The following is a 24,677-nucleotide window of genomic DNA, read 5'->3' as shown; positions in this document are numbered from 1 at the left end:
TAGGTCTTGACGCTGTTTCTTTTTTCACTGATGCTGGCTACCCAACTGAGTGTTGGTCCAGTATTTTCTGTTTTTAAGCTAAATAACAAATGTTGTGCATTCAGAGTAGTCATTTGAGGGAATAAATACCTGTGTAGTTGCAATGTGTATATCTGATGGCCATCACCATGCATAATGACAAAATTCCTACCTTAGGGGAGGCCTTGTCAAATTGAAACCCTTCTGACCACCAAAAAGAGATTTGAAAAATTAATGTCCTCTTTAAATTCCTTCACCAGGTACCTTTTTAATGTATAAGTTTATTTTGGAACAGTCTTGCAGCAATATTTGAATTATCTAGAATACTCATGGCTTTGGTGCCACCCCAGTAGTTTGTTATGGGCTTCTGGATGTTATTTTTGTTTGTACTGTACACCAACACATTTTTAAGTTTACTTTTTCTAAACGTTTCATAGCTGTTATAATATGCATACCCGTTAAGTTTAAAGGGAATGCAGGATAAGAAAGCCAGGTGATTTTTTTTTAAGGGAACTCAGGAACTGGGGCTCCTGGAAACTTTATGTGGGCCAAGGTACTGGGGTTCCAGTCTGTGAGAATGTGTGTAGGAACGTGGGACCTGGTGAATTCAAGAAGAGCATGAGAACTAGGTTCCCTGGTGATTTTAAAGACAGCCTATGAACTAGGCCCTGATCTGTTAGAGGGCCCACAGGAACTGAGGCCATGGTTTGTTAAAGGGAGCCGTCAGGAACTACCACCTGGTGAGCTGGATGCTAAAAAAGGGAGATTTCTGAATACCCAGATTGTTTTGCTGGTGTTGTATAATTCTAATTTGGTTAAGTATTTTGTGTTGGGCATGCACACAATCACCATACATTCTGAGATATTTTGGCAGGAAGAATAGAAATTACATGCTTTTGCTCTACATCAGGAATTTTCCCAGAGCTTCTCCATTACCTCCACCATATTCAACATAATTTTATTTTTTCGATATGACATCCTGCAGACCTTTTTTCAGAGTTGGTAAGGGCATCAAGGTAATTGCAAGCTGCTTTGCGAGGGGAGATCACCTGCTGCCCTCCGACCACTTGTGCCTGGACACACTGGTCGCTCTGGTGTGCCTCTGACTATGGTCTTGCACTGAGAGACCATCTTACAGAACTGGGTCAGGGACACAGAGGGCCTCTCCCAGCTTATAACTGCTAACAGCACAAAATCGTAGAATGACTCTGAACCTATTGCAATATGTAAAAAGACCATACTGAATTCAGTTTTTAAATGTAAAGGTTTACAGAGTCAAAGCACATTGATGCACATGCACACACAGTACTGTAGTTATTTTTTTAATTTATATTAATTTATGTGGGAAAAATTTGTGAGCGTTCGCAGACACAAAAAATAACCTACCAAATCATGCCAAATAACACATAAAACCTAAAATACAGTAACATATAGTATAAGCAGGAATGATCTGATAAATACACAGCCTATATAATGTAGGAATACTTTCTACAATTATTGCAGCACTGTCCACTGCAGCGAAAATCTCACACAAGCGCTCCCAGCAGAAACACTCTCTCCAGTAACCTTTGAAGTTTCTGTGAATCAGCTTAGTCACATCAGAAACTACAAAAAAGACAGTGAAAGCACGTCATCCTTAATACTGAGACAGTGCTGAAGAAGTTGCAAGTCTACTGGAGGAACTCAGCAGGCCAGGCAACATCTATTTATTGAGAGATTCAGCATGGAACGGGCCATTCCAAGCTGCACCACCCAGCAACCCACCTATTTAACGCTAACCTAATCACAAGACAATTACAATGACCAATTAAGCTATGAAGCTACCAAGTAACACATAAAAATACACAGCCTATATAAAGTAGAAATAATGTACGCCCAGTGTAATTTCACTTACTGGAATCGGGAAGACAGCAAGCACACTGATGATGGTGTGTTAGGCTGAGTCGTCGGAGGTTGGGGTGGTGGGAGACTGGGGTGTCATCTCATCGTCATCTGTTTCCATCAGGGCAGGCAGGTCACCACCTTCTATGTCTGCCTGCCTCGATGTCGAAAGTCGAGTTTCGTCATCTGCTGTGGCTGATGTGGAAGGCTTGAAAAATGACAGTATACTTGACTGCTTCGCCACATGCATTTTTCTATCATACAGTTCTTTGTAAGCACTCAAACCATCTTGCAAATATATCCTAAACCTACGTGCCCTTTCAAAATTAAAGTCATACTTTTCTGCAATCATTGCAGCGTGATCAATCACAGCTAAAATCTCACACAATTGCTTCCCATTTAGTTCCTGGACGTCTTCACTTTTGGGCCGTTTGCTACTGCTTTTGGCTTCAATTGTTATCCTTTCCTCTTCATCTGTCAGTTCTTGGTCATGGGATGCCAAATCCTCTTCTACATCATCTTTGTCAACTTCCATAAACCCTTAGCCAAACTCACTATATCCTTACTTCGTTCACTACGATCGAAACGCTTCATTATGTCTAGTTTTACGCTAAGTGTAACACCCTTACTCGCTCTTTTAGGCTTTCCCGATACCTTAGAACTCAACTTGCTAATGGATGCACAAAATAAATTGACATAAAGCACAGATGCTCTCAGACACGTGTTTAAGCAATGCCAGCTAGAATGCAGTTCCGGGGGAGGAGCTTGGCTGCTTGGCGCATGCTGCCTTTCTTTGTAACAGTGAAAACACCTTCTTATAGTGAAAGCAGGTAACTAATGTAAGTCTTTTGTAACAGCGAGTTGACGTAAAGTGAACGTTCGAAAAATGGGGGACACCTGCATATAGAATTCAGCAAAAGATTGAAGTACAAACAGAAAATACACCAGATGGTGCCACACTTCTGGAGAGAAACCAGATATTTTGGGTCAATAAAATCTCATAAGTGTTTTTTTTTCTGGAAGATTAAAGTTCATTTCTATTTTTTTTATTTTAATCTGCACCTACATTAATAACTAGCAGTATTTGCATGATTCTATCAAAAATGTTCTTTCACGTATCACAGTTCTGTGAAATGTCAATATTTCCCAATCAGGCTATGAATCTGATCACCAAGAGGGAACTGTTGACTATTGATCCTGACACTGAAGACAATCAACTGGTTTATGAGATTACCTCTGAACCAAGCCATGGGCACCTGGAGAACAAGCTAATTCCTGGAGTTCCTCTAATAACATTCACACAGGGTAAGCCCTTGTAGACTACTTCTGATGCTTGCATGCAGCCATACCTGTTTGAATTGTAACACCCTGATGCAACAGACAATATTAATTGTGTTTATCGAGCGGTCTTTCTATCAGAGTGTACAGGAGAGAATTTGGAGGTTTTTTCCTGTTTCTTGTGGGTAATGAACACAGAGGATATTATCAGTGACTGGGTAGAGTTAGTTCTGTGCCTTAAATGTCATTTTTCTCAGATGTAGTTAGTGTATTGTCAGCCAGAGCTGCCTTACTCCAGTGTCCAGGAAGAAATCTTCCACCATCTCCTCCATCCCACCTCTCCCAACCTAATGCCAGACTAAGAAAACTTACTTGCTAGGATATAGGTTGTCAAAAATCCTTGCATCTTACATCTACAAAGTTACCTGGTCTATTTGTTTCTGGAAAATTCAATATAATCAATTTACACAACCGCCCCTTTTGAAATCCACAACAGCCTTGCAAAAGAAAGATTCAATTCTCACTTTAAAAAAAAAGTTAACTTCTCTGTTCCAATGATTTACACCAGAAAATTCAACATTCCAACTCTCTATATAAATAATATTTTACCAGCACCATATTTATCATTTTTATGATTATCTGGCATTTATATCGAGTTTGGTTTGCTTTATTGGTGTTACATCCCAGTGCTCAACACTTGATGACAGTAAAGCTCCTTCCAATCTGTCACATGGAAGCAGCCTGACAAGAGGGTCTTGATAGACAGAGTCCATCATCCCTTTGTATTCCCTTTCTGTTGACCAACATACTAACCTGCTCTTAAGCTGACCTCTCCCTTCAAAGTTCAGTGTGGTCATTAATTGTAAATGACATGTAAGGAACAAAAACCTTCTCGTGGGTTGGGATGGACAATCAAAAGAATGTGATATTTCTCAGACTTTTTTGATGTGTTTATCGCAGCACCAGGGTTTCATAAAAACCTCTGCCCTGAACATTTATGAGTTCTCTTTTGCAACTCAAATTTGAGCTGTGTGACTCAGGAACATACCTGTGGAGTTTCTGGTATCCGAGTAAGTTTCTGGTACTGTTGTGTACCAAAGCAACACATAAAGAATGCTGGAGGAACTCAGCAGATCAGGCAGCATCTGTGGAAATGAATAGATAGTCAACGTTTCAGGCCAAGACACTTCAGGAATGAGAAGGAAGGGGGAAGATGCCAGTTTAAAAAGGTGGGGGCAGGGGAAGGAAGCTAGCGGGAAGGTGATAGGTGAAGCTTGGTGGGTGTGAAAGGTCAAGGGTTGGAGAAGGAAGAATCTGACTGGAGAGCAGAACGGACCATAGGATAAAGGGAAGGAGAAAGGGACCCAGTTGGAAATGATGGATGGGTAAGAAGAGGAGGTGTACCAAGTGGTGTTCTACAGGGGAATACAGGAAATGGCTGCTGAAACCCCTTCAGAAAGATAATGCTCAAAAAGTTATTCTACAAATGCAACAACATAGAAAACCTATAGCACAATATGATGCCAAGCCAAACATGTACTTAACTGTGCTTAACATTCTTCATTAATTTTCTATTTGTAGAGTACAAAGAGTTAAATTCTGATTATTTTACATATAACATTCTTTTCCTCCTGTTCCTTCTATATAACATCATTCTTACCCTCAATGTGTCAACCTATAGCTGGGGAAGTGATGACTCCCTCCTGTATCGCGGACACCCTATGCAATGCTACCCTACCTTCTTTTGCGGAGGGTGTGAATGTTCATCCATTACTGTATAATATTATGGTAATTCTTACACTAGCATCTTATCAGTGTGGCCTTGGCAATCTTGTAAACATTGACTTGTAAATCTTGTACATCTTATTTTTAAGGTAACTTTTTTTTATTTTTTCTTACCTCTCTTCTAATATTTGTATATCTGTGCAATTGTAATGCTACTGTGACACTGTTTTCTTCTGGGATCAATAAAATATCTATCCATCCATCCAGAGGATATTAACTTGGGTTTGATCAGCTATGTTCTAAGTGAAGATAAGATTCAGAAGACGATGGATGCATTCAGGTTTTTGGTGAAGGACAGCAAGCCTAACATTGTCAGCGATAACGTGTTCCACATCCAGTGGTCACTCATCAGCTTTGAGCATACCAGGTAGGAATCTTGAAGGTGTTGCTGTCTTAATTCTGTTTCCTTTGAAATTACCACAGAAACTCCAGCAGAGTTACATGAACGACAATGCTTTAGAACAACTGAAGGCTGTTACCTAATATACAATAAATGCACTTTATAGCCAGTGCACAAATGTTAATATCAAGAAATTTGCTGGGATAATTTTGTTCTGATCTGCTTCGGGTTGATATGTTCATTAAATGATCTTGTCCTCTTTCCCCAAGTAAGGCTGTTTAGTTACGTAAGGCCAGCTGATGTTACTTTGGACAGTGAAGTGGACACTGCAGCACCTGAAGAGACCAAGAAGGTTTAAGTGAGGCCTAAGAAGTCACAGGCAGCCCATAATCTTCCATTCACTGGCAGACCTTGCCTCTACTATCTCAAAATAATTATCAATGTTCTTTGAGCAGATTTTGGACTTGAGTGCCAAGATTGAAATTTCTAATGACAATCCATTTCCTGTCTCTCAATTGACATTGACCTATAGCGAGTAGAGAATTGGAATCCTGGTAGTAATGGCAGGAAAACTGAATATAATCATGCAGGATGCTATTCATAATTCAGGCAAGATCTTTGTACCCAATGAGCCAGCAGGGGAGGTGCTAAAGATGGAAAGGTGGGCAAGAGGGAGCAGGAATCAATGTTGTTTGTGTAGAAATCAAAGACTTTTGCTGGTAACAAATTTCAGGGAGTGATCCCTCCACCTATAGAGTGTTCAGGAGGGTAGGGAGTCAGAGTGACTGAGGTTCAGACAGACAAGGCAGATCAGATGGGCACTGTCTAAAGGTAGATAAGTCACCTGGACCAAATTGATTCTCAAAGAAGTGACTGAAGAGATAGTGGAGGCATGAGTAATATTCCTTCAGTTAGCCAGATCTCAGTGGTTGTGAAGATGTTGGAGTTTATTATTAAGGATGAGGTTGCAGGGTACTTGGAGGTACGTGATAAAATAGGACAAAGTCTGCATGGTTTTCTAAAGGGAAATCTTGCCTGACAAATCTGTTGGAATTCTTTGAGAAAATATCAAGCAGGACAGACAAAGGAGAGTCAGTGGATGTTTTTTGTTTGGATTATCAGAAGGTCTTTGACAAGGTGACACACATAAAGCAGCTTAGTATGCCAATGGTATTCCAGGAAAGGTACCAGCATGGATAGAAGGTTGGCTGAGTGGCAGAAGACCAGAAGTGGAAATAAAGGGGGTGTTTTCTGTTTGGCTGCTTGTGACCAGTGTTGTGCCACAGTGGTTGGTGTTGGGTTTTCTTCCTTTTATGTTATGCAGTATATCAATGATTTGGATGAAGGAATTGATGGCTGTGTGGCCAAGTTTGCAAGCGATATGAAGATAGGTGGAGGAGCAGGTAATGTTGAGGAAGCAAGGTGTCTGCAGAAGGATTTGTACAGGTTGGGGGAATGAGCAAAGAGCTGGAGATGGAGTACAATGCAGGGACATGTTTGGTCTTGCAGTTTGGCAGAAGGAAGAAGGATGTGGCATGTTAAACAGGGAGATTTTTTTTTTAAAAATCAGAGGTGCAAAGGGACTTTGGAGTCCTCATGCAAGATTCCAGAAATGTTAGTTTGTCAGTGGTAAGGAAGGTAAATACAATGTTAGCACTCACTTCGAGAGAACTGGAATACAAAAGCAAGTATGTAATTTTGAAGTTTTATAAGGCATTGGTCAGAAAGCACTTGGAATATTATGAACAGTTTTGGGTCCCTTATCTTAAATAACAATGTGCTGACATTGGAGATGATCCAGAGGAGATTCAGGAAAATGATCCCAGGAATGAAAAGGTTAACAGATAAAATTTGATGCTTTGGGCCTGTACTCAGAGGTTTAGAAATATGGTCGGGGGTGGGGGGGGGGGGTGGAATCTCATTAAAACCCATCGGATATTGAAAGCCTTAGATTGAATGGATGTGGAGAGGATGTTTCCTCGATTGTGGGAGTCAAGGACCAGTGGGCATAGCCTCAGAATAGAGGGATGTTCATTTGGAACAGAGATGATGAGGAATTCCTTTAGACAGAGTAGTGAATTTATGGAATTCATTGCCACATACAGCTGTGAAGCCCAATTCATCAAGAATATGTAAAACAGAGGTTGATAGGTTCTTGATTGGTCAGGGCATCAAAGATTTTGGGGGGAAGACAGGGGAATGTGGATTGGAAGGATAATAAACATGATGGAGCAGACTCGATGGGCCAAATGAGCTAATTCTGCTCTTAAGTCTTGTGGTCTAATACAGGAGTGGGACACTCACAAAACTCAATTTTGTTTTTGGCATTGGTTTATTTTTGTCACGTACGTAGAGTGGATCGAGACAGTTACTTTGAGGTAGTACAAGGGAAGAAAACAATAGTAGAATGCAGAATATCTTGTTACAGTTACAGAGAAAGTCTACTGCAGGTAGAGAATAAGATGCAAAGACAGGAAGAGCTGGATCATGAGGACAAGAATTCATCTTTAAAGTACAAGAGGTCCATTGAACTCTTTCAGCAGCAGGATAGAAACAGTCATTGAGATTGTTGGTGTGTGTTTACAGGCGTTTGTATTTTCTGCATGATGGAAGAGTGGAGAAGAGAGGATATCTGATGTGAGCGGAGACTTCGCTGCTGTTGGCTGCTTTTAAGAGGTAGCAAAAAGTGTACACAGGGATCTCGAGGAAAGGCTGTTTCTCGTGATGTCCGTAAATGCAGGTTCTTGTGGTCTTGTGCAGGTCAGTTGTTATACCAGACAATGAAGCAAGTTGTAAAGAGCATGTAATTACACCCATATTAGACAGGCATGTAGGACCGAGGGAGAAAAAAATATCAACTTTGATATCCACCCACATATGTCACGAAATTTGTCTCTGTGGCAGCAGTACAATGCAATGCAAAGCGGTGGAGGCTACCTTAGTAAATGTATTGAAGATAGGGCAGGTAGGTGGAGATGAGCCCATGGCCAGATCGGCCGTGATCTTACTGAATGGCGGAGCAGGGTGGACGGGCCAGATGGCCTACTCCTGCTCCTATTTCTTACGTTCTTAATATAGAAAAAAACATGAGTGTGAGAGCTGGGGTGAGGTACATGCATTTTATTCATTCTTCCTAATTTTTTTTCTGCTGCTTTAACTAGTTGAGACAGTTTCCTTCACTTTCTGAATGACTCCATTTTATGATATTCACTGCACTTGGGCATAAACCCAACAAAATATGTTCATACCTGTCCATTTTGGCCAGCTTGTCATATTGTTTCATTTGCTGGGATTTCACTTCTGTCAAAACTGAGGAAACCCTATCTGTGATCAATGTATAAACCCCTTAAACATCCATGTTGATAATCTGTCCATTATAGGATTTCCTATTCTCAGTTTTGGTCTGTTCCAAGGAGTGTTGTTAGGCAGCTGGCGGTGTCACGGCACCCAAACTGGACCTCGGGGTGAGTGGTCCCACTTACAAATCCGGCTGGCTCCTCGCCCGCTTTCCATCTGTGCTGGGTTGAGCATTGAGCTAGCAACTTGGCCTAGTAAAACAGACGGAACTATGAAAGGAAGTCTGATATCAGCTTATTTTTGTTTGCAGCTACAATGTGAGTGAAAAGGCAGGCTCTGTGAGCATCACAGTGAAGAGGACTGGTAACCTCAATCAGTATGCCATTGTTCTGTGTCGTACTGAGCAAGGATCAGCAACCTCTACTTCTGGAGCTGGCTCAAAGCTGGGCCAGCAGGATTATGTGGAGTATGCGGGTCAGGTATGTGACTGAGAGTGTATTGCATGTCAGTGGAATTGGGAATTAAGTGATATCTGATGGTTATGTGACCGAACCTGTTGCGTTAAATGTTTCAAAAGGCGTGTTTTTCATTGAAACCTTAGCCTTTTTTTCCAGTAGCGATGGATGAGAGGCAGAAGTGCACATGCCGTGGATGTGAAGGACACAAAGACGAGGGATGGTTCACTGAAGATATTGCTGGAGTGGCTGCTGATCGAACACTCCCGTCGAGTTTCTGATGAATCCTCTGTTTGGCAGCTTCAGAAAATATCATGCTTAGTTTACTCACGATAGCCACATTCCTTCACACAGCTGAACCCACAGTTGTGTGATTCCAAATGTTCATTTTTATTGTTTGATAGATCCAACATGGGCTAGTTTGGGCCACGCTGCCCCAACCCCAGCAATCCCTGACAAACCCAATTAACCCTATCTTAATTGCAGGACAATTTGCAATGACCAATTAGCCTATGCCATATATATTTGGACTGTGGGGGAAATTGGAGAACTGAGAGAAAACCCACACCTACAGGAGGATGTACAGAGACCCCTTACAGAGCGTTGCTGTAATTGAAGTTTGAACTTCAGAACGTCCTGAGCTGTAATAGTGTCACGTTAACCACTATACTACTGTGGCTCCCATGCTTTGTACAATGTGACCAATGTTTCAGCTATACCCTGTTTCATGTTTTCTGCTACCTCTGTTATTGCTCAGGGTGTGTTCTCAGAGGTGAAATTGGAAATGGAAACTCTACTGAAGGGGTCGTTGTACCATTATGAGCATTGGAAGTGTTGTAGTGCTTGGGACAAGCCGAAGCCTCTGACATTCTGTGCTCCTGTCTGCTGCTGTTCCAGGATCCTGGAGCAAACCTTTGCCCACTGCTGGTACACCTGCAGCGATGCTCAGTGTGAAGGGGGCTGGTGTTGAGTCGGCTGAGATGAGTGGTGAGACTGCTCAGTGCTGAGATGTTTGGTGTGGGGCTGGGACAGAGAATGTGAGCGTTACTAGGATTAGCAGCAGACCACCTGGATTCTAGCATTTTCCTCATAGATAGACGGAGGTTGCCGCTGTGGCTGCCTGCTCGGATCTTTCCACCTGGATGTTTCCATGGTAACAAGTTCAACAGTCAGCAAATGTTGTGAATAAAAGTTGTAATTTGGCCTTCCAGCAAATATTTTGTATTTAAATATCTTTATATTGTGAAATAGTTATCAAATGTTGATAGAAAATCCCTGAACTGTTTTCCATAGACTTCAAACCTCAGAGTAGACGGGTTCAACCTGGTGCCATGTTTCAGAAGCAAATGCCCCAGGTAACTTGGGATTTGACTGGATTACTGGAACACTATTTACCAATAGAGAAATATAAAAATCAGAGTGCCAAGCAGCAGCACCATTTTTTAATGATATCCTATTCTGGGCTGCTTTGACCTGGAGAGGTTGGTAGGTGGAGTACAATTTTTCTAGTAGGTGATAACATTAAGTAGCAGTTGTTGCATTGGCTGGCTGTATAATTTCAGTGCAACTGATTTCACCTTACTCTACAGTCAGCTTGCCCATATGCATTTTCAGCAAAAATTGTGGATAAGTAAGATCTGAAAGAAGGAACAGAGTGAAGTATACCTGTACCTCAACAGGGAAAAGCCTTGCTAACATAAAGAGAAAAGAGTGGCCAGGATGAGTAAAGGGAGCAGTAATCCATGTTTCACTCTGCAGGGAATCACAGACCAGCTTGGAACCTCCCTGATGGCGGCTGGTGAAGGGACCCATGCCTGTCCTTCACTCCATATCTGCATTCTCATTGTTCACCACCACTCTGTACCAACATCATGGCCTGGTCTGAGTGGGCCGGTCCTGGGCTGAGTCTTGTTGCGTCTGGCTTTACATCAGTCTGTCTGCCCCTCTGAACCATGCCCACTCACTGCTGGGCAGATATAACACACGACCTACAGGGTGAAGTACCTTGGTTTATATGCCTTCTTTCCCAATGTTATTGAAAGGTTCAAATATAGTGACTGAAATGTGCAAGGGGAAGCACTTGCTCTTACATTTATCAAGCTATCCTAAGCCTCATCTGATGCCTTTGATAGAAACCCAAACACCCTTTGGAATTGGGAGCAGCTTCAATGAGAAATGCAGTTGGTTTATTGTTGTCGCACGAACTGTGGTACTGTGAAATGCTTGTCTTAATACTGTACATACAGATCAATTCATTACAGTGCAATGAGATGATAAAATGTAAAACAATATCCAAATGCAGATTAAAGTGTAACAGTTTCTGAGAAAGTGTGATACAGGTTGACGATAAGGTGCAAGGTCATAGCAAGGTAGACTGTGGTCAAGAGTCCATCTTACTGTACTGGAGAACATTGAATTGTCTTATAGCAGTCGGGTAGAAGCTGTACTTGATCCTGATGGTACTTGCATTCAGACATTTTCATCTTTTGGCTGATGGCAGAGGGGAGAGGAGAGATTGTCTGAGGTTGGTGAGGTCTTTCTGCTGCTTTACCGAGGCAGTGACTGGTATAGAGAGTCTATGGAGGGAAGGCTAGTTTCACAATGCATTGAGATGTGTCAACAACTCTGCAGGTTCTTGTGGTCACAGGCTCCATATAAATTAAACTGCCGCTAAAAAGTGTATCCACACTCAGATTTCTGGATGCAGGTATAAACACATAGTCAGAGGGCAAACCTGATGCATCCTGATTTCCACTGAGCTAATTTTCTTTCCAAATTCCTTAGATGACAAGATCTATATTTAAAAACTCATTGGGATCAGTTTCAGTGCCGTACGTAGCACAGAGGTTCATTAACGCCTCATGCCAGTGTTAACAATTATGGCTGATGTATACCCTAATATCTTTACATTCTTTCTGTAACTTTTCATGAGTATTGAAAAGAAACAGACATTTCTTCTGGGATTTAAGATATAAAGTTTTCTTCATATGTTTGGCTTTTCGTTAGGTTCAATTTGACGAGAGAGAGGATAGAAAGATTTGTACAATTGTTATAAACGACGACCAGGTGTTTGAAAATACCGAAAGCTTCGTTGTGGAGTTGAGCATGCCTGCATATGCATTGCTTGGGCAGATTACCAGGGCCAAGGTGAATATCAATGATACAGAGGATGAGCCTACTCTGCAGTTTGACAAGAAGTTCTATCGAGTTAATGAAAGTGCTGGATTCTTGTTTGCTCCGATTGAAAGGAAAGGTCTGTATATATTTTTTTTATTTCATTCTATGATGTTAACTTAAAAAGAAGCATAAATTTTGATGTACTGTTCATGAGAATTTTGGCCCTTTTCTTAATGGCGTGATGGATGCTGTCAACTTATTTCTGCAGTCCATCTAACAGTGAATTTTCAACAAATGTTTTTGAATTTTGAAGCCAAAATGACATTTATCCTTGTAACAGACTATTGTTGAAGTTTGGGCCCCTTTGAATTATTGTGTTCCAATTGAATTGCCTACTCTACATAAACTTTAACACTTTTTCTGTCAGTCTGTTACATTGTACCAGCTTTTACTTCCTTAGTAAGTTCAAACATGCAGTATATGAGAATAAATTGTTTAAAATAAAGGAGTTCTACCAGGATGCATCAATAAATGAAACTGACATTTTGGAGTGATCACCATTCAGGCCTGGGCAGCAAATAAAACCAACACCCTTACCTCAGAGATTGTTTGTTTTATTTACCCAAGGGTAACAATTAAGGCAAAATGGAAATGTATTTTCTGTTCCAAAACTGATTGCTTTCTGACAGTCACCAATCAGCACTAAGTTATCTAGTTCTTGACCTCGTTGGTCCCAGCAAGTCGATCAACAGCATTATTGGACTCGTCTTTTTAGCTTTAAATTCACCTCTGCTGAAAGGTGTTGGAGGTTTCATTGAAAAAATAGTGGAACTGTTCTGTACTTGGCTTTCAAGGTGTAGAGAGAATCATAGACCAAGCACGGGATTGTTTTCAGTCTATTTATTAATTGATATTCAGTGTGGAATAGATCTTTCTGGCACTTGGAACCACACTGCCCTACAATCCCCTAATTGAATCCTAATCACAGGACAATTTACAATGACCAATTAACCTACTAACCTGTATGTCTATGGACTGTGGAAGGAAACTGGAGCACCCAGATGAAATCCATGCAGTCACAGGGAGAATGCATGAACTCCTTACAGGCAGTGGTGGGAATTGAACCAGGGTCAGCTGTACTGTAAAGAGTTGTGCTAACCACTTCACTACCATGCCAACCCTGGACTTAAAATTTTCCTTAGATAAATAAATTTATAAAAATGGCTGGGTTTTCTGTTAATTTCAATGTTTTATACTGATATTAGCAAAATAAAGAACTAAACCTTCAAATTCCGAGACTTGAAGATTAGCACCAAAACATAAAGCAGCTTCTTAGAGCAGATTATGATATTCATCGCTGTTTAGTGAGCCCTTGAGTGTCATTCATCTCAAGAACCAGTCAACCATTAGGGCAGTTTTAAATATGAGTGAAGTTGTACGTATTTAAGTGGGTTTGCAATCTATCTCCCTCATATTAACATTCTCTGGATAACGTATTAGCTATTATCTACTTTCTTTATGGCGCTACCCCCAACTGTAGCCAATTTTCTTGTCATGATGTAAATTTTGACCTATGGATTTAATTATCAGTTGGATTACATTTTATTATGCTGCATATTTGTTGCATCACTTTAAAACCTTCAAGGTGATTTACCTACTAAATAATTTCCATATGGGTTATAGCAACAGCTCAATGATAAATAATTATGAAGTCATGTCAGAAAGCTGAGCAAGAGCTGTATTGCGATAGTGTTAAGATGGCTTGGTATCTTATTTATCTTTCTGCTGCTCAAAATTAAACTAGAACAAAGAAACACAGAGTGTATAGCATTGCAGCACAGAAACCGGGCCTTCAGCCCACAACATTGCCAAGTTAAACTAATCCATCTCAATTCCCTGCCTGTTCCTGTGTCTTTAAACACCCGTAAATGTTGCTTTAGTATCCACTTGTACAACCTCCTTGAGCTGTACATTCCAGGCACCTACTGTTATGTTTTTTAACATGATTTTTTTTGACTCAACCATCTCGGAGTGCTTTTTTTTAAACTTGAAAGTTTGGCTGCACTTCAACAGGTAGGTAATCATCTCAGGTTCACTTAGTATGTTTTTGTCGCCACTGTTATGCTTTGTAACATTACTTTGTAACAACATTACTCTAATTGAAAGGAAAAGACACGAGTCTAACTTGGTGTTTACTTTAAGCAAGGCGCACATGTATCACATGGTAACGTCATGATGTGTGCAATTTACTTGTTTTTACACATGCCCCGTAATATTTAAATGAACCAGAATGCTTAATCAAATTATATACAATATTACTGAAATACTATTGAAATATTAAATAGACTACCACTCTCTCCCTGTTTATAAATAAAAGAAGGAATAATTATTTTCCCCATTCACATTGAAGCTGTGCTCCCTAGTATATGACATTTACATCCTAGACCATCTACCCTATTGATGACAGTCATAATTTTATATACTATTTGGTCATCCCTTCTGCCTCTGGTCCAGAAAAGAAAGTTCAAGTTCATCCAAACACTCCTCAAAGCTCAAACACTCTAACCCACAAAACTATTTTGTAAAATAATCCAGAAAATACTGGAAAGTTAGGCAGCATCTGTGGTACAAGAAATAGATACGACGCTTCGGGTTCAAGTCCTTCTGTTTGATTTTTAGATATTGTAATATAAAGCATTTGTTGTGAATCCATGTTGTAATTAAAACAATGACAAGATGAAAACCCAATTGCCTATCTGCTTAAAGATGCCAGGAGTTTTACAACACAGTAATAATAAACATCCTTTGCTATTGCTTCTACAAGGCAATAGTAATCATCTTAATTTAGGGATATTATTTCCACGTTCCAACTGGAATGCCTTGAATGAGACTGAGGTTAATGGAACATCGACATGCAGAGAATTAGAGAAATTAAAGCACAAGCACAATTTCTTTTAGCTTTGGTTTTGTGTGATCCAGATGTGATTTGGAAAGTGTGCATATATATCACTGAACTGTGGTCCCTCTCCAGGAGACACCAGTAGTATGGTCTCTGCCATCTGCTACACTCTGCCTAAAACAGCCAAGGGCAGCAGCCTGTATGCCTTGGAGTCCGGTTCTGATTTCAAATCGAGAGGAATGACAAATGACAATCGTGTGGTCTTTGGCCCTGGTGTAAGCATGTCGACATGTGATGTAAAGCTGATTGATGACAGTGAATATGAAGAGGAGGAGGACTTTGAGATCATCTTGGCTGACGCCTCTGACAATGCACGGATTGGGGAAGTTGCTGCTGCCAAAGTAATAATAAATGGCCCCAATGATGCCTCTCTGGTATTTCTTGGGAACTCATCTTTTACTGTTAGTGAAGATGCAGGTAGGCACACAATTACCCCACAGTTGTCATCAGTTGGTAATTTCTGATTGTAATATGAAGAATGGTAAACTCTAAGAGAATATGATGGAGTTTTAAAAATTATATTGCTATTTTGGTATGAATATTGAACAAGTAAATGAGATGGATCTCTCTCATTGTTATTGTGTTGTAACGTAAATGAGATTCAGCTTTAAGAACAGAATTTATGAAATCCTAAATTAGCAAAATCTGTGAGCAGTTGTTCCTCCAAAAATTGCTATATTTTATAACAATGAGATGAATTTTTCTTAGGCTCCCTTGAGATACCGATCATCAGGCACGGCAGTGATCTCTCCACCCCTACGTCAGTGTGGTGTGCTACCCGCCCTTCAGACCCGCCATCTGCGACGCCAGGCATCGACTATATCCCCAGTTCCAAGAGGGTTGATTTTGCACCTGGCAAAACAGAAGCGGTAAACTATTTGGTGCCTGAGTATCACAATGTACAAAAAAAAAAGCAGAGACATACGTGTGAAAGCAGAAGGAAAATAATGTCTTATAACTTTAATTCCCCGTTAATTCCATTGACTCTTAGTCGCATCGGCTAGGAAAGATTTAAAGTACTTTCAGATACACGAAGACCCATTCCACACTGCCAGTTAATGATTAGTGGTTAGGGCTGATGTTCGTAAAACCACAGACAACACTGACCCAAATTTTCCATACTGCCAAAGTTTCAATGGTACCCCATTTTCTTAACAAGCACTGTGTTATGTGCAGTATGCTGATGGTACTGCGTCACTGGCACACGGGAGAAGAACTCTGAAACTTGGGAAGATCATACAACAGCACGAACCTAGACAGGCTCTTCGGCCCACGGTGCTATTCCGGAATAATTAAGACTGACCAGAATGATCTCTTCTGCACACAAAAGGTCCACGTCCTTCCATTCTCTGCGCATCCATATGCATTTCTTAGAACCTCCTAAATACCGCTATCGTATTTGCTACTTCCATTATACCTGGCAGTTTATTTCAGAACCCCCCACCCCCATGTGTAAAATAAAACTTGCTCTGCGCATCTTTCAACTTTCATCTTTCCTCACTTTAAATGCATGAACTCTAGTGTTAGAATTTTCAACAGAATTATTACCATACAGGCTGTCTAGCTATGGCTCTGGTAATTATAAATTACTTTCAGTTCTTTGCTAAGTCAAACTAGCCTCGTAGTTTCCCAAAGGTGGAGGGGGGCAAGGAATTCTCACCCATTGTCCTTTATACATCTTCTATAAGAGGACTGATGACTGAAGTCCAGGAAATCTGACATGCTGGCTAGAGATTATTAGTTTCCCTATGAAGAGCAGCAAATGTAAAGCATTTCTCAAAGAACAGATTAATGAAAAGTTTGCCTATCATCAAAACCTCATTGTAGAAGCTATGTGAACTTGGCTGAATCTTTTCTCCTTAAACGGGACTAGATTGTGCAGAAACTGGTCCACTTGTTGTGCTGTGCTCCCTGCCCTTTAATGAGGTCCAGATGGTGATTCGGCTTCGGGCCATCGAGCACTGGAGCTCCACCCCAGAATAGCCCTGACAAGCTTTGGCTGAAGGCAAGTTTGAGTGGAACATTATGGCAGTTTTTTAAAAATAATCTGTAATATTCAGAGACACAAAACTATTATAATAAGGAAAGTTAGGAATTCTTCCAGGTGTCAGGGTGGAGATGCATCTCTACCAAAGGAGGTGAAAGGTGCTCCCTCCCTCTGCTAGACTGCAGGGTACCCTTGGGCAAGGTTTTAGAATCTGCTTAGCCCACCCCAGTCAGGGTCACATGAAGCCATGGGAGCAGGTGGTAGATAGTCACATGGGCAGCTCGTGCATATCACAAGTCTCATTTATGCAATCACTGATGCCAGGCAGACAAACAGTCCCTGAAGAGCATTGATAATAGGTGGGGTCGCCCACCTTGTAAAGACACTGCCCAAATGAAGGCAGTGGCAAACCACTTCTATTTGCTAAGAACAATCACGGCCGTGGAAAGACCATGATTGCCCATGTCAATACAACATGGCACATAATGAACGAGAAATTCTTAAACTCTTACTTTCCCCATTTTCCAGGCAAAGAATCCCATAGGAATTGATGGGCTTTCTTACTCTACATCAGGTCCGATTAAGAGAAGAAGTAGATTTCTCTGCATGATACTGGGCAATCCCTGCATATCTTGTCTCTGCCTTTGGACCTGTACTTGGAGCTCATTGAGAGTCAAACGGCTAATCTGTCAACATCAGTCAGCCAGTAAAATCCTGGCTTAGAGCCAATACTTGCTAACAAGCCCAGGACTACTTGCGTGGGTGCAACTAACTTGCGTTTCCTTTAAGACTTGGCCTCAGTTAGCGCAATTCTCTCCAACATAGCAGGCTTCTTCAGCTTTGAACAGCATTAGATACAGTTACAATTAGTTTTCCATTTGCATATTTCAAGTTTGCTGATTTGCAAAACTAATCTTATCATTGGAAATGCTGTAAATAAAATTTATCTTATTGACATTACTGTGGCTGCCTAAAAAGACATGAGAGGGAAGGAAAAGGAAGACCTTACTATTCTAAACAATGCTCCTTGTCACCACACCTATCAATAAGTGTTCATATCATTTAAAGATTAGCTTTTATTTGTCAAAGTTCAAAGTAAATTTATTATCAAAAGTATATATATGTCCCAAATACAACCCTGAGATTCATTCTCTTGTGGACATACTCACCAAATCCATATAATTATGACTATAATAGAATCAGTGAAAAACCACCCAACTAGAGTGTTCAACCAGAATGCAGAAGACAGTCAACTATGCAAATTCAAAAAGAAGAATAATAGTAATAAATGAATAAGCAATAAATATCGAGAACATGAAATGAAGAATCCTTGAAAGTAATTCCATAGGTTGTGGGAATATTTCAGTGATGGGGCAAGTGAAGTTCTCCCCTCTGGTTCCAAAGCCCCATGGTTGAGGTTTAATAATTGGTGGTATGAGCACTGAGGGCCTTGTACCTTCCTGATGGCAGCAGTGAGAAAAGAGCATGTCCAGGGTGGTGGAGGTCCCTGATGATGATTGCTACTTTCCTGTGGCAGCGTTTCATGTAGATGTACTTAGTGGTTGGGAGGGCTTTACCGGTGATGAACTGTATCACTAGTTCTTGTAGGCTCTTCCATTCAAGGGCACTGGTGTTTCCATACCAGGCTGTGATGCAGCCAGTCTATCTACTCCCCACTTCACATCTATCGAAGTTTTAGATGTCATGCCTCATCCCTGCAAACCCCTAATGTGTACATTGAAACATAGAGTGAAATGTACTGCTTGCATCAGTGACCAGCACAGTCTGAGGATTGTGCTGAGTGCAACTCGCAAGAATGGCCATGCTGCATCGCTTCCAGTGCCATCATAGTGTGCACAGAACTCACTAACCCTTACCCCATGCAAAAGTCTTTGGAATGCAGGAGGAATCAGGAGCACCCACATAATCATGGAGAGAAGATACAAACTCCTATCAGACAGCAGTGGGAATTGGAACAGTACACTGCAGGAACAGGCCTCTCAGCCCATGCTGTTGTGCTGAAATAATTATATTAATCAAATATTTAACTAATCTAATCCCCTCTGCCTACACCATGTCCATGTCCTTCCGTTTTCCTCACATTAGTGTGGCTATCTAACTGTCTCTTATTGCCCCTGCCACCACCCCAGGCAGCACATCATATTTCCTTTGAAATTACCACCTCTCACCTTAAATACATGCCCTCTGGTATAAGACATTTTAATTTGAGAAAAAAGGTGTTCTCTATTTACTCTGTCTCTCATAATCTTATACACCTCTATCAGATCTACCCTTTGCCTCTGCCGTCCCAGAGAAAATGACCCAAGTTTGTCCAACCTCTCATTGTAGCACATGTCCTCTAATCCTGGTTAACCTCTTCTGCACCCTCTCCAAAGCCTCAGCGTTCTTCCTATAGTGGGGTGACCAGAACTGTATGCAGCACTCCCGATGCAGCCTGTCTAGAATTTTATAAAGTTGCAACATCATTTCCTGACTTTCGAACTCAATCCCTTAACTAGTAATGGCAGGCATGCCACAAGCCACCTTAATCACCCTATCAACCTGTGTAGCCACTTCCAAGGAGCTACACTGCTACCTACACTGTTATGGATGTTTTTCCTTAACACTGTACTGTCTCTTTGCATTTGACGTACTAAAGTGCAACACTTTTTATTTGGCTATGTTAAACTCCATCTGCCATTTCCCCACCCGTTTCTGCAACTGATCTATATCCTGTTGTATATATTACAAGCAGCAGAGGTCTCACTTACGGATCTCTGCAGAACACCAGTAATGACAAACCTCCAGCTAGAATAAGTCCCTTCAACGACTGTCCTCTGATTTCTGTGGGCAAGCCAGTTCTGAATCCAAACGGCCAATTCACCATGGATCCCATGCATCTTAATCTTCTGGATGAGCCTCCCATGAGGGATTTTGTCAAACTCATTACTAAAATCCATAAAGGCAAAATCCACAGTTCTACCTTTGTCAATCACCCTTGTCAGCTCTTTAAAAAAATTCAGATCAGGATAGTCAGACATGAATTCAGACAATAAGAAATTGGAGCAGATTTAGGCCATTGAGTATGCGCTGTCATTTCATCATGGCAGATCCAATTATCCTCTCAGCCCCAATCTCCTGCCTCCCCCCCCCCCCCCCGCCCCACATACCTCTACATCCCTGACCAATTAAGAATCTATCAACCTTAAATATATGTAAAGACTTGGCTCCAGGCTGTGTCTTCTGGTCTTTAGACTCTCTCACCACAGGAAACATGCTTTCCAGATCCACACTGTCAAGGCCTTTCACCACTTGATAGGTTTCAGTGAGGTTTCCCCTCATTCTTCTGAATTCTGGTGAATACTGGCCCAGAGCCATCAAATGCTCTTCACACGATAAGCTATTCAATCCCAGAATCATTTTAGTGAACCTCCTTTGAACTCCCTCCAATTTCAGTACATCCTTTCTAAGATAAGGGGCCCAAAACTGCTCACAATTCTCCATGAGGCCTTACCAGTGCTTTATAAAGCACTTGTCCTGTATAAAGCCACACTAGCTCTCCTTAATTAGGCCAAGGTTTTCCAAATACTCATAAATCCTTTCCCTAAGAATTCACTCTTGTAACTTCCCTAGCACTGAAGCGAGACTCACCGGATTATACTTTCCAAGATTATCCCCAGTTCCCTTATTGAATAATGGAACAAAGTTAGCTACTCACCAGTCCTCCAGGGCTCGCCTGCTGCTTAGAGAGAACATAAAAATATTGGTCAAGGACTAAGCAATCTCTTTTCTTGCCTCTTTCAATAATCTGGGTATATCCCATCAGGCCCTGAGTATTTATCCACTTTCATGCTCTTTAAGAGATCCTCCTTTACCTCAATGCCCTTGCATGCCAATACACTCAGTGTTGATTTCCCTATTCTCCATGTCCTTCTCCTTGGTAATGTACTCATTAAGAGCCTCACCCACATCCTCCACATCCAAGCAAGTGTTTCCCCCTTTATCCTTGAATGGCCGTAACCTATCTCTAGTTACCCTCTTGCTCCTGATGTATGTATAGAATGCCTTCGGGTTCTCTTTAATGCTACTTGCCAAGGACTTCTTAAGGCTTTCCTAATTTCCTCCTTGAGTTCTTTTCTGGCTTCTTTATACTTCTCAAGGGCGTTGTTTGATTCCAGCCTCCTAACTTTCCCTTTTTCTCCTTGACTAAATTCATCCCCTCTTGACAGCCGCAGTTCTCTTACCATGCCATCCTTGTCCTTCTTTCTTAATGGAACATACCTGTCCTGTACTCTGTGCAGTTGTTCACTAAGCACCCTCCACGAGTCAGGTGTAGACGTGCCCAAAAACAGTTTTCCCTATTAACTCTGCCAAGTTCCTGCCTGATGCTCTTATAATTTACCCTTCTCAATTTAATACTCTCCCACAAGGTCCATACCTATCCTTATCTATGGCTATCTTAAAACTTAAGGAGTTGTGGTCACTGTTCCCTAACTGCTCACCCACTGAAAGGTTGGTCACCTTCCCAGGTTTATTAACCAACACCAGGTCCAGCACAGCCCCTCCTCATGTTGAGCTATCTATATATTGATTTAAGAAACCCTCCTGGATGCACCTAACAAATGCTGCCCTGTTTAAACCTTTTGTACTCAGAAGGTCCCAGTTATATTAGAGAATCTGAAATCCCCTCATGATGACGACCATATTGTTTTTAAAACCTTTTCTCAATCTGCCTGCATATTAGTTCCTCAGTGTCCCAGTGGTTGTTGGGTGTTGGTAGTACAATCCCATCAGAGTGATTGCACGCTTCCTATTTTTGAGTTCTACCCATATAGATTTAGTGAACTCCATGATGTGCCCTCTGGCTGCAGCTCTGATATTTTCCCTGATTAGTAGTGCAACTCGCCTACCATTTTTACCTCTTTCTAACTTTCCTAAAACATCGAAACCCTGGGACATTAAGCACCCATTCAGCTAAGTCCCTGTAATGGCCACAACGTTTTAGTTCCAGTACTGATCCATGCTCTAAGCTCATTACTTTTACCCACAATACTCCTAGCATTAAATACATGCACTCAAACTATCCATCCCATTGTATCCATTACCTTGTCCTCCCTGGTTTTACTGGCCCTGATATTCTCCTTCGTCTTCATCCCTCCACTTTCTGACCTGGTGCTCTGATGGCCATTCTCCTACCAAACTATTTTAAATCCTAAGTAGCACGAGCAAGCCTCACGGGCAGGGCACTGATTCCCCTCCAGTTCAGCTGCAACCCACCCCTCAGGTACAGGTCACCCCTGCCCCAGTAATCCAAGAAACTGAAACCCTGCCCCCTTCAACATTTCCTCAGCCACTTGTTCATCCGTACTGTCATCCTTTTCCAGCCCTGACTAGCATGGCACTGGGAGCAATTCAGAAGTTACTACCTTGGAGGTACTGCTCTTCAACCTCGTTCCTAACTCCCTATACTCACTGTGCAGGACCTCTTCCCCCTTTCTATCCATGTCATTGATGCACCATAACCTTAGGTGATCATCCTACCTCTTGAGAATATTCTGCAGCAGCTCTGAAACATACTGGACCCTAGCGCCCAGGAGACACACACCATCCTGGTGTTGCTTTCGCAGCCACAGAATCTCTTGTCCGTCCCCCTGACTACTGAGCCTCCTATCGCTAGCACTCTGTCTTTACCCTTCCCTGCTGAGCCTCCTATCGCTAACACTCTGTCTTTACCCTTCCCTGCTGAGCCTCCTATCGCTAACACTCTGTCTTTACCCTTCCCTGCTGAGCCTCCTATCGCTAACACTCTGTCTTTACCCTTCCCTGCTGAGCCTCCTATCGCTAACACTCTGTCTTTACCCTTCCCTGCTGAGCCTCCTATCGCTAACACTCTGCCTGTCTTTACCCTTCCCTGCTGAGCCTCCTATCGCTAACACTCTGTCTTTACCCTTCCCTGCTGAGCCTCCTATCGCTAACACTCTGTCTTTACCCTTCCCTGCTGAGCCTCCTATCGCTAACACTCTGTCTTTACCCTTCCCTGCTGAGCCTCCTATCGCTAACACTCTGCCTGTCTTTACCCTTCCCTGCTGAGCCTCCTATCGCTAGCACTCTGCCTGTCTTTACCCTTCCCTGCTGAGCCTCCTATCGCTAACACTCTGCCTGTCTTTACCCTTCCCTGCTGAGCCTCCTATCGCTAACACTCTGTCTTTACCCTTCCCTGCTGAGCCTCCTATCGCTAACACTCTGTCTTTACCCTTCCCTGCTGAGCCTCCTATCGCTAACACTCTGCCTTTACCCTTCCCTGCTGAGCCTCCTATCGCTAACACTCTGTCTTTACCCTTCCCTGCTGAGCCTCCTATCGCTAACACTCTGTCTTTACCCTTCCCTACTGAGCCTCCTATCGCTAACACTCTGTCTTTACCCTTCCCTGCTGAGCCTCCTATCGCTAACACTCTGTCTTTACCCTTCCCTGCTGAGCCTCCTATCGCTAACACTCTGTCTTTACCCTTCCCTGCTGAGCCTCCTATCGCTAACACTCTGTCTTTACCCTTCCCTGCTGAGCCTCCTATCGCTAACACTCTGCCTGTCTTTACCCTTCCCTACTGAGCCTCCTATCGCTAACACTCTGTCTTTACCCTTCCCTGCTGAGCCTCCTATCGCTAACACTCTGCCTGTCTTTACCCTTCCCTGCTGAGCCTCCTATCGCTAACACTCTGTCTTTACCCTTCCCTGCTGAGCCTCCTATCGCTAACACTCTGTCTTTACCCTTCCCTGCTGAGCCTCCTATCGCTAACACTCTGTCTGTCTTTACCCTTCCCTGCTGAGCCTCCTATCGCTAACACTCTGTCTGTCTTTACCCTTCCCTGCTGAGCCTCCTATCGCTAACACTCTGTCTTTACCCTTCCCTGCTGAGCCTCCTATCGCTAACACTCTGTCTTTACCCTTCCCTGCTGAGCCTCCTATCGCTAACACTCTGTCTTTACCCTTCCCTGCTGAGCCTCCTATCGCTAACACTCTGTCTTTACCCTTCCCTGCTGAGCCTCCTATCGCTAACACTCTGTCTTTACCCTTCCCTACTGAGCCTCCTATCGCTAACACTCTGTCTTTACCCTTCCCTACTGAGCCTCCTATCGCTAACACTCTGTCTTTACCCTTCCCTGCTGAGCCTCCTATCGCTAACACTCTGTCTTTACCCTTCCCTGCTGAGCCTCCTATCGCTAACACTCTGTCTTTACCCTTCCCTGCTGAGCCTCCTATCGCTAACACTCTGTCTTTACCCTTCCCTGCTGAGCCTCCTATCGCTAACACTCTGCCTGTCTTTACCCTTCCCTGCTGAGCCTCCTATCGCTAACACTCTGTCTTTACCCTTCCCTGCTGAGCCTCCTATCGCTAACACTCTGTCTTTACCCTTCCCTGCTGAGCCTCCTATCGCTAACACTCTGTCTTTACCCTTCCCTGCTGAGCCTCCTATCGCTAACACTCTGTCTTTACCCTTCCCTGCTGAGCCTCCTATCGCTAACACTCTGTCTTTACCCTTCCCTGCTGAGCCTCCTATCGCTA

General features: G+C 42.3%; 1 protein-coding gene across 3 annotated transcripts in view; it reads left to right on the top strand.

Annotated features, from left to right (window-relative positions):
• The window catches only part of fras1 (Fraser extracellular matrix complex subunit 1), a 518,960-nt gene that overhangs the window by 425,598 nt on the left and 68,685 nt on the right, over positions 1–24,677 (top strand). For all 3 annotated transcript variants that reach the window (XM_059988734.1, XM_059988733.1, XM_059988732.1), the window contains 6 exons: positions 3,054–3,204; positions 5,170–5,329; positions 8,910–9,078; positions 12,061–12,307; positions 15,203–15,547; positions 15,839–15,999. In XM_059988734.1, the coding sequence (XP_059844717.1) occupies positions 3,054–3,204; positions 5,170–5,329; positions 8,910–9,078; positions 12,061–12,307; positions 15,203–15,547; positions 15,839–15,999 (1,233 nt within the window). The remainder of the gene's footprint in view (positions 1–3,053; positions 3,205–5,169; positions 5,330–8,909; positions 9,079–12,060; positions 12,308–15,202; positions 15,548–15,838; positions 16,000–24,677) is intronic.

Source organism: Hypanus sabinus, chromosome 14, assembly GCF_030144855.1.
Source record: "Hypanus sabinus isolate sHypSab1 chromosome 14, sHypSab1.hap1, whole genome shotgun sequence".
NCBI lineage: Eukaryota > Metazoa > Chordata > Chondrichthyes > Myliobatiformes > Dasyatidae > Hypanus > Hypanus sabinus.
This window is presented reverse-complemented; position numbering and strand designations above follow the sequence as displayed.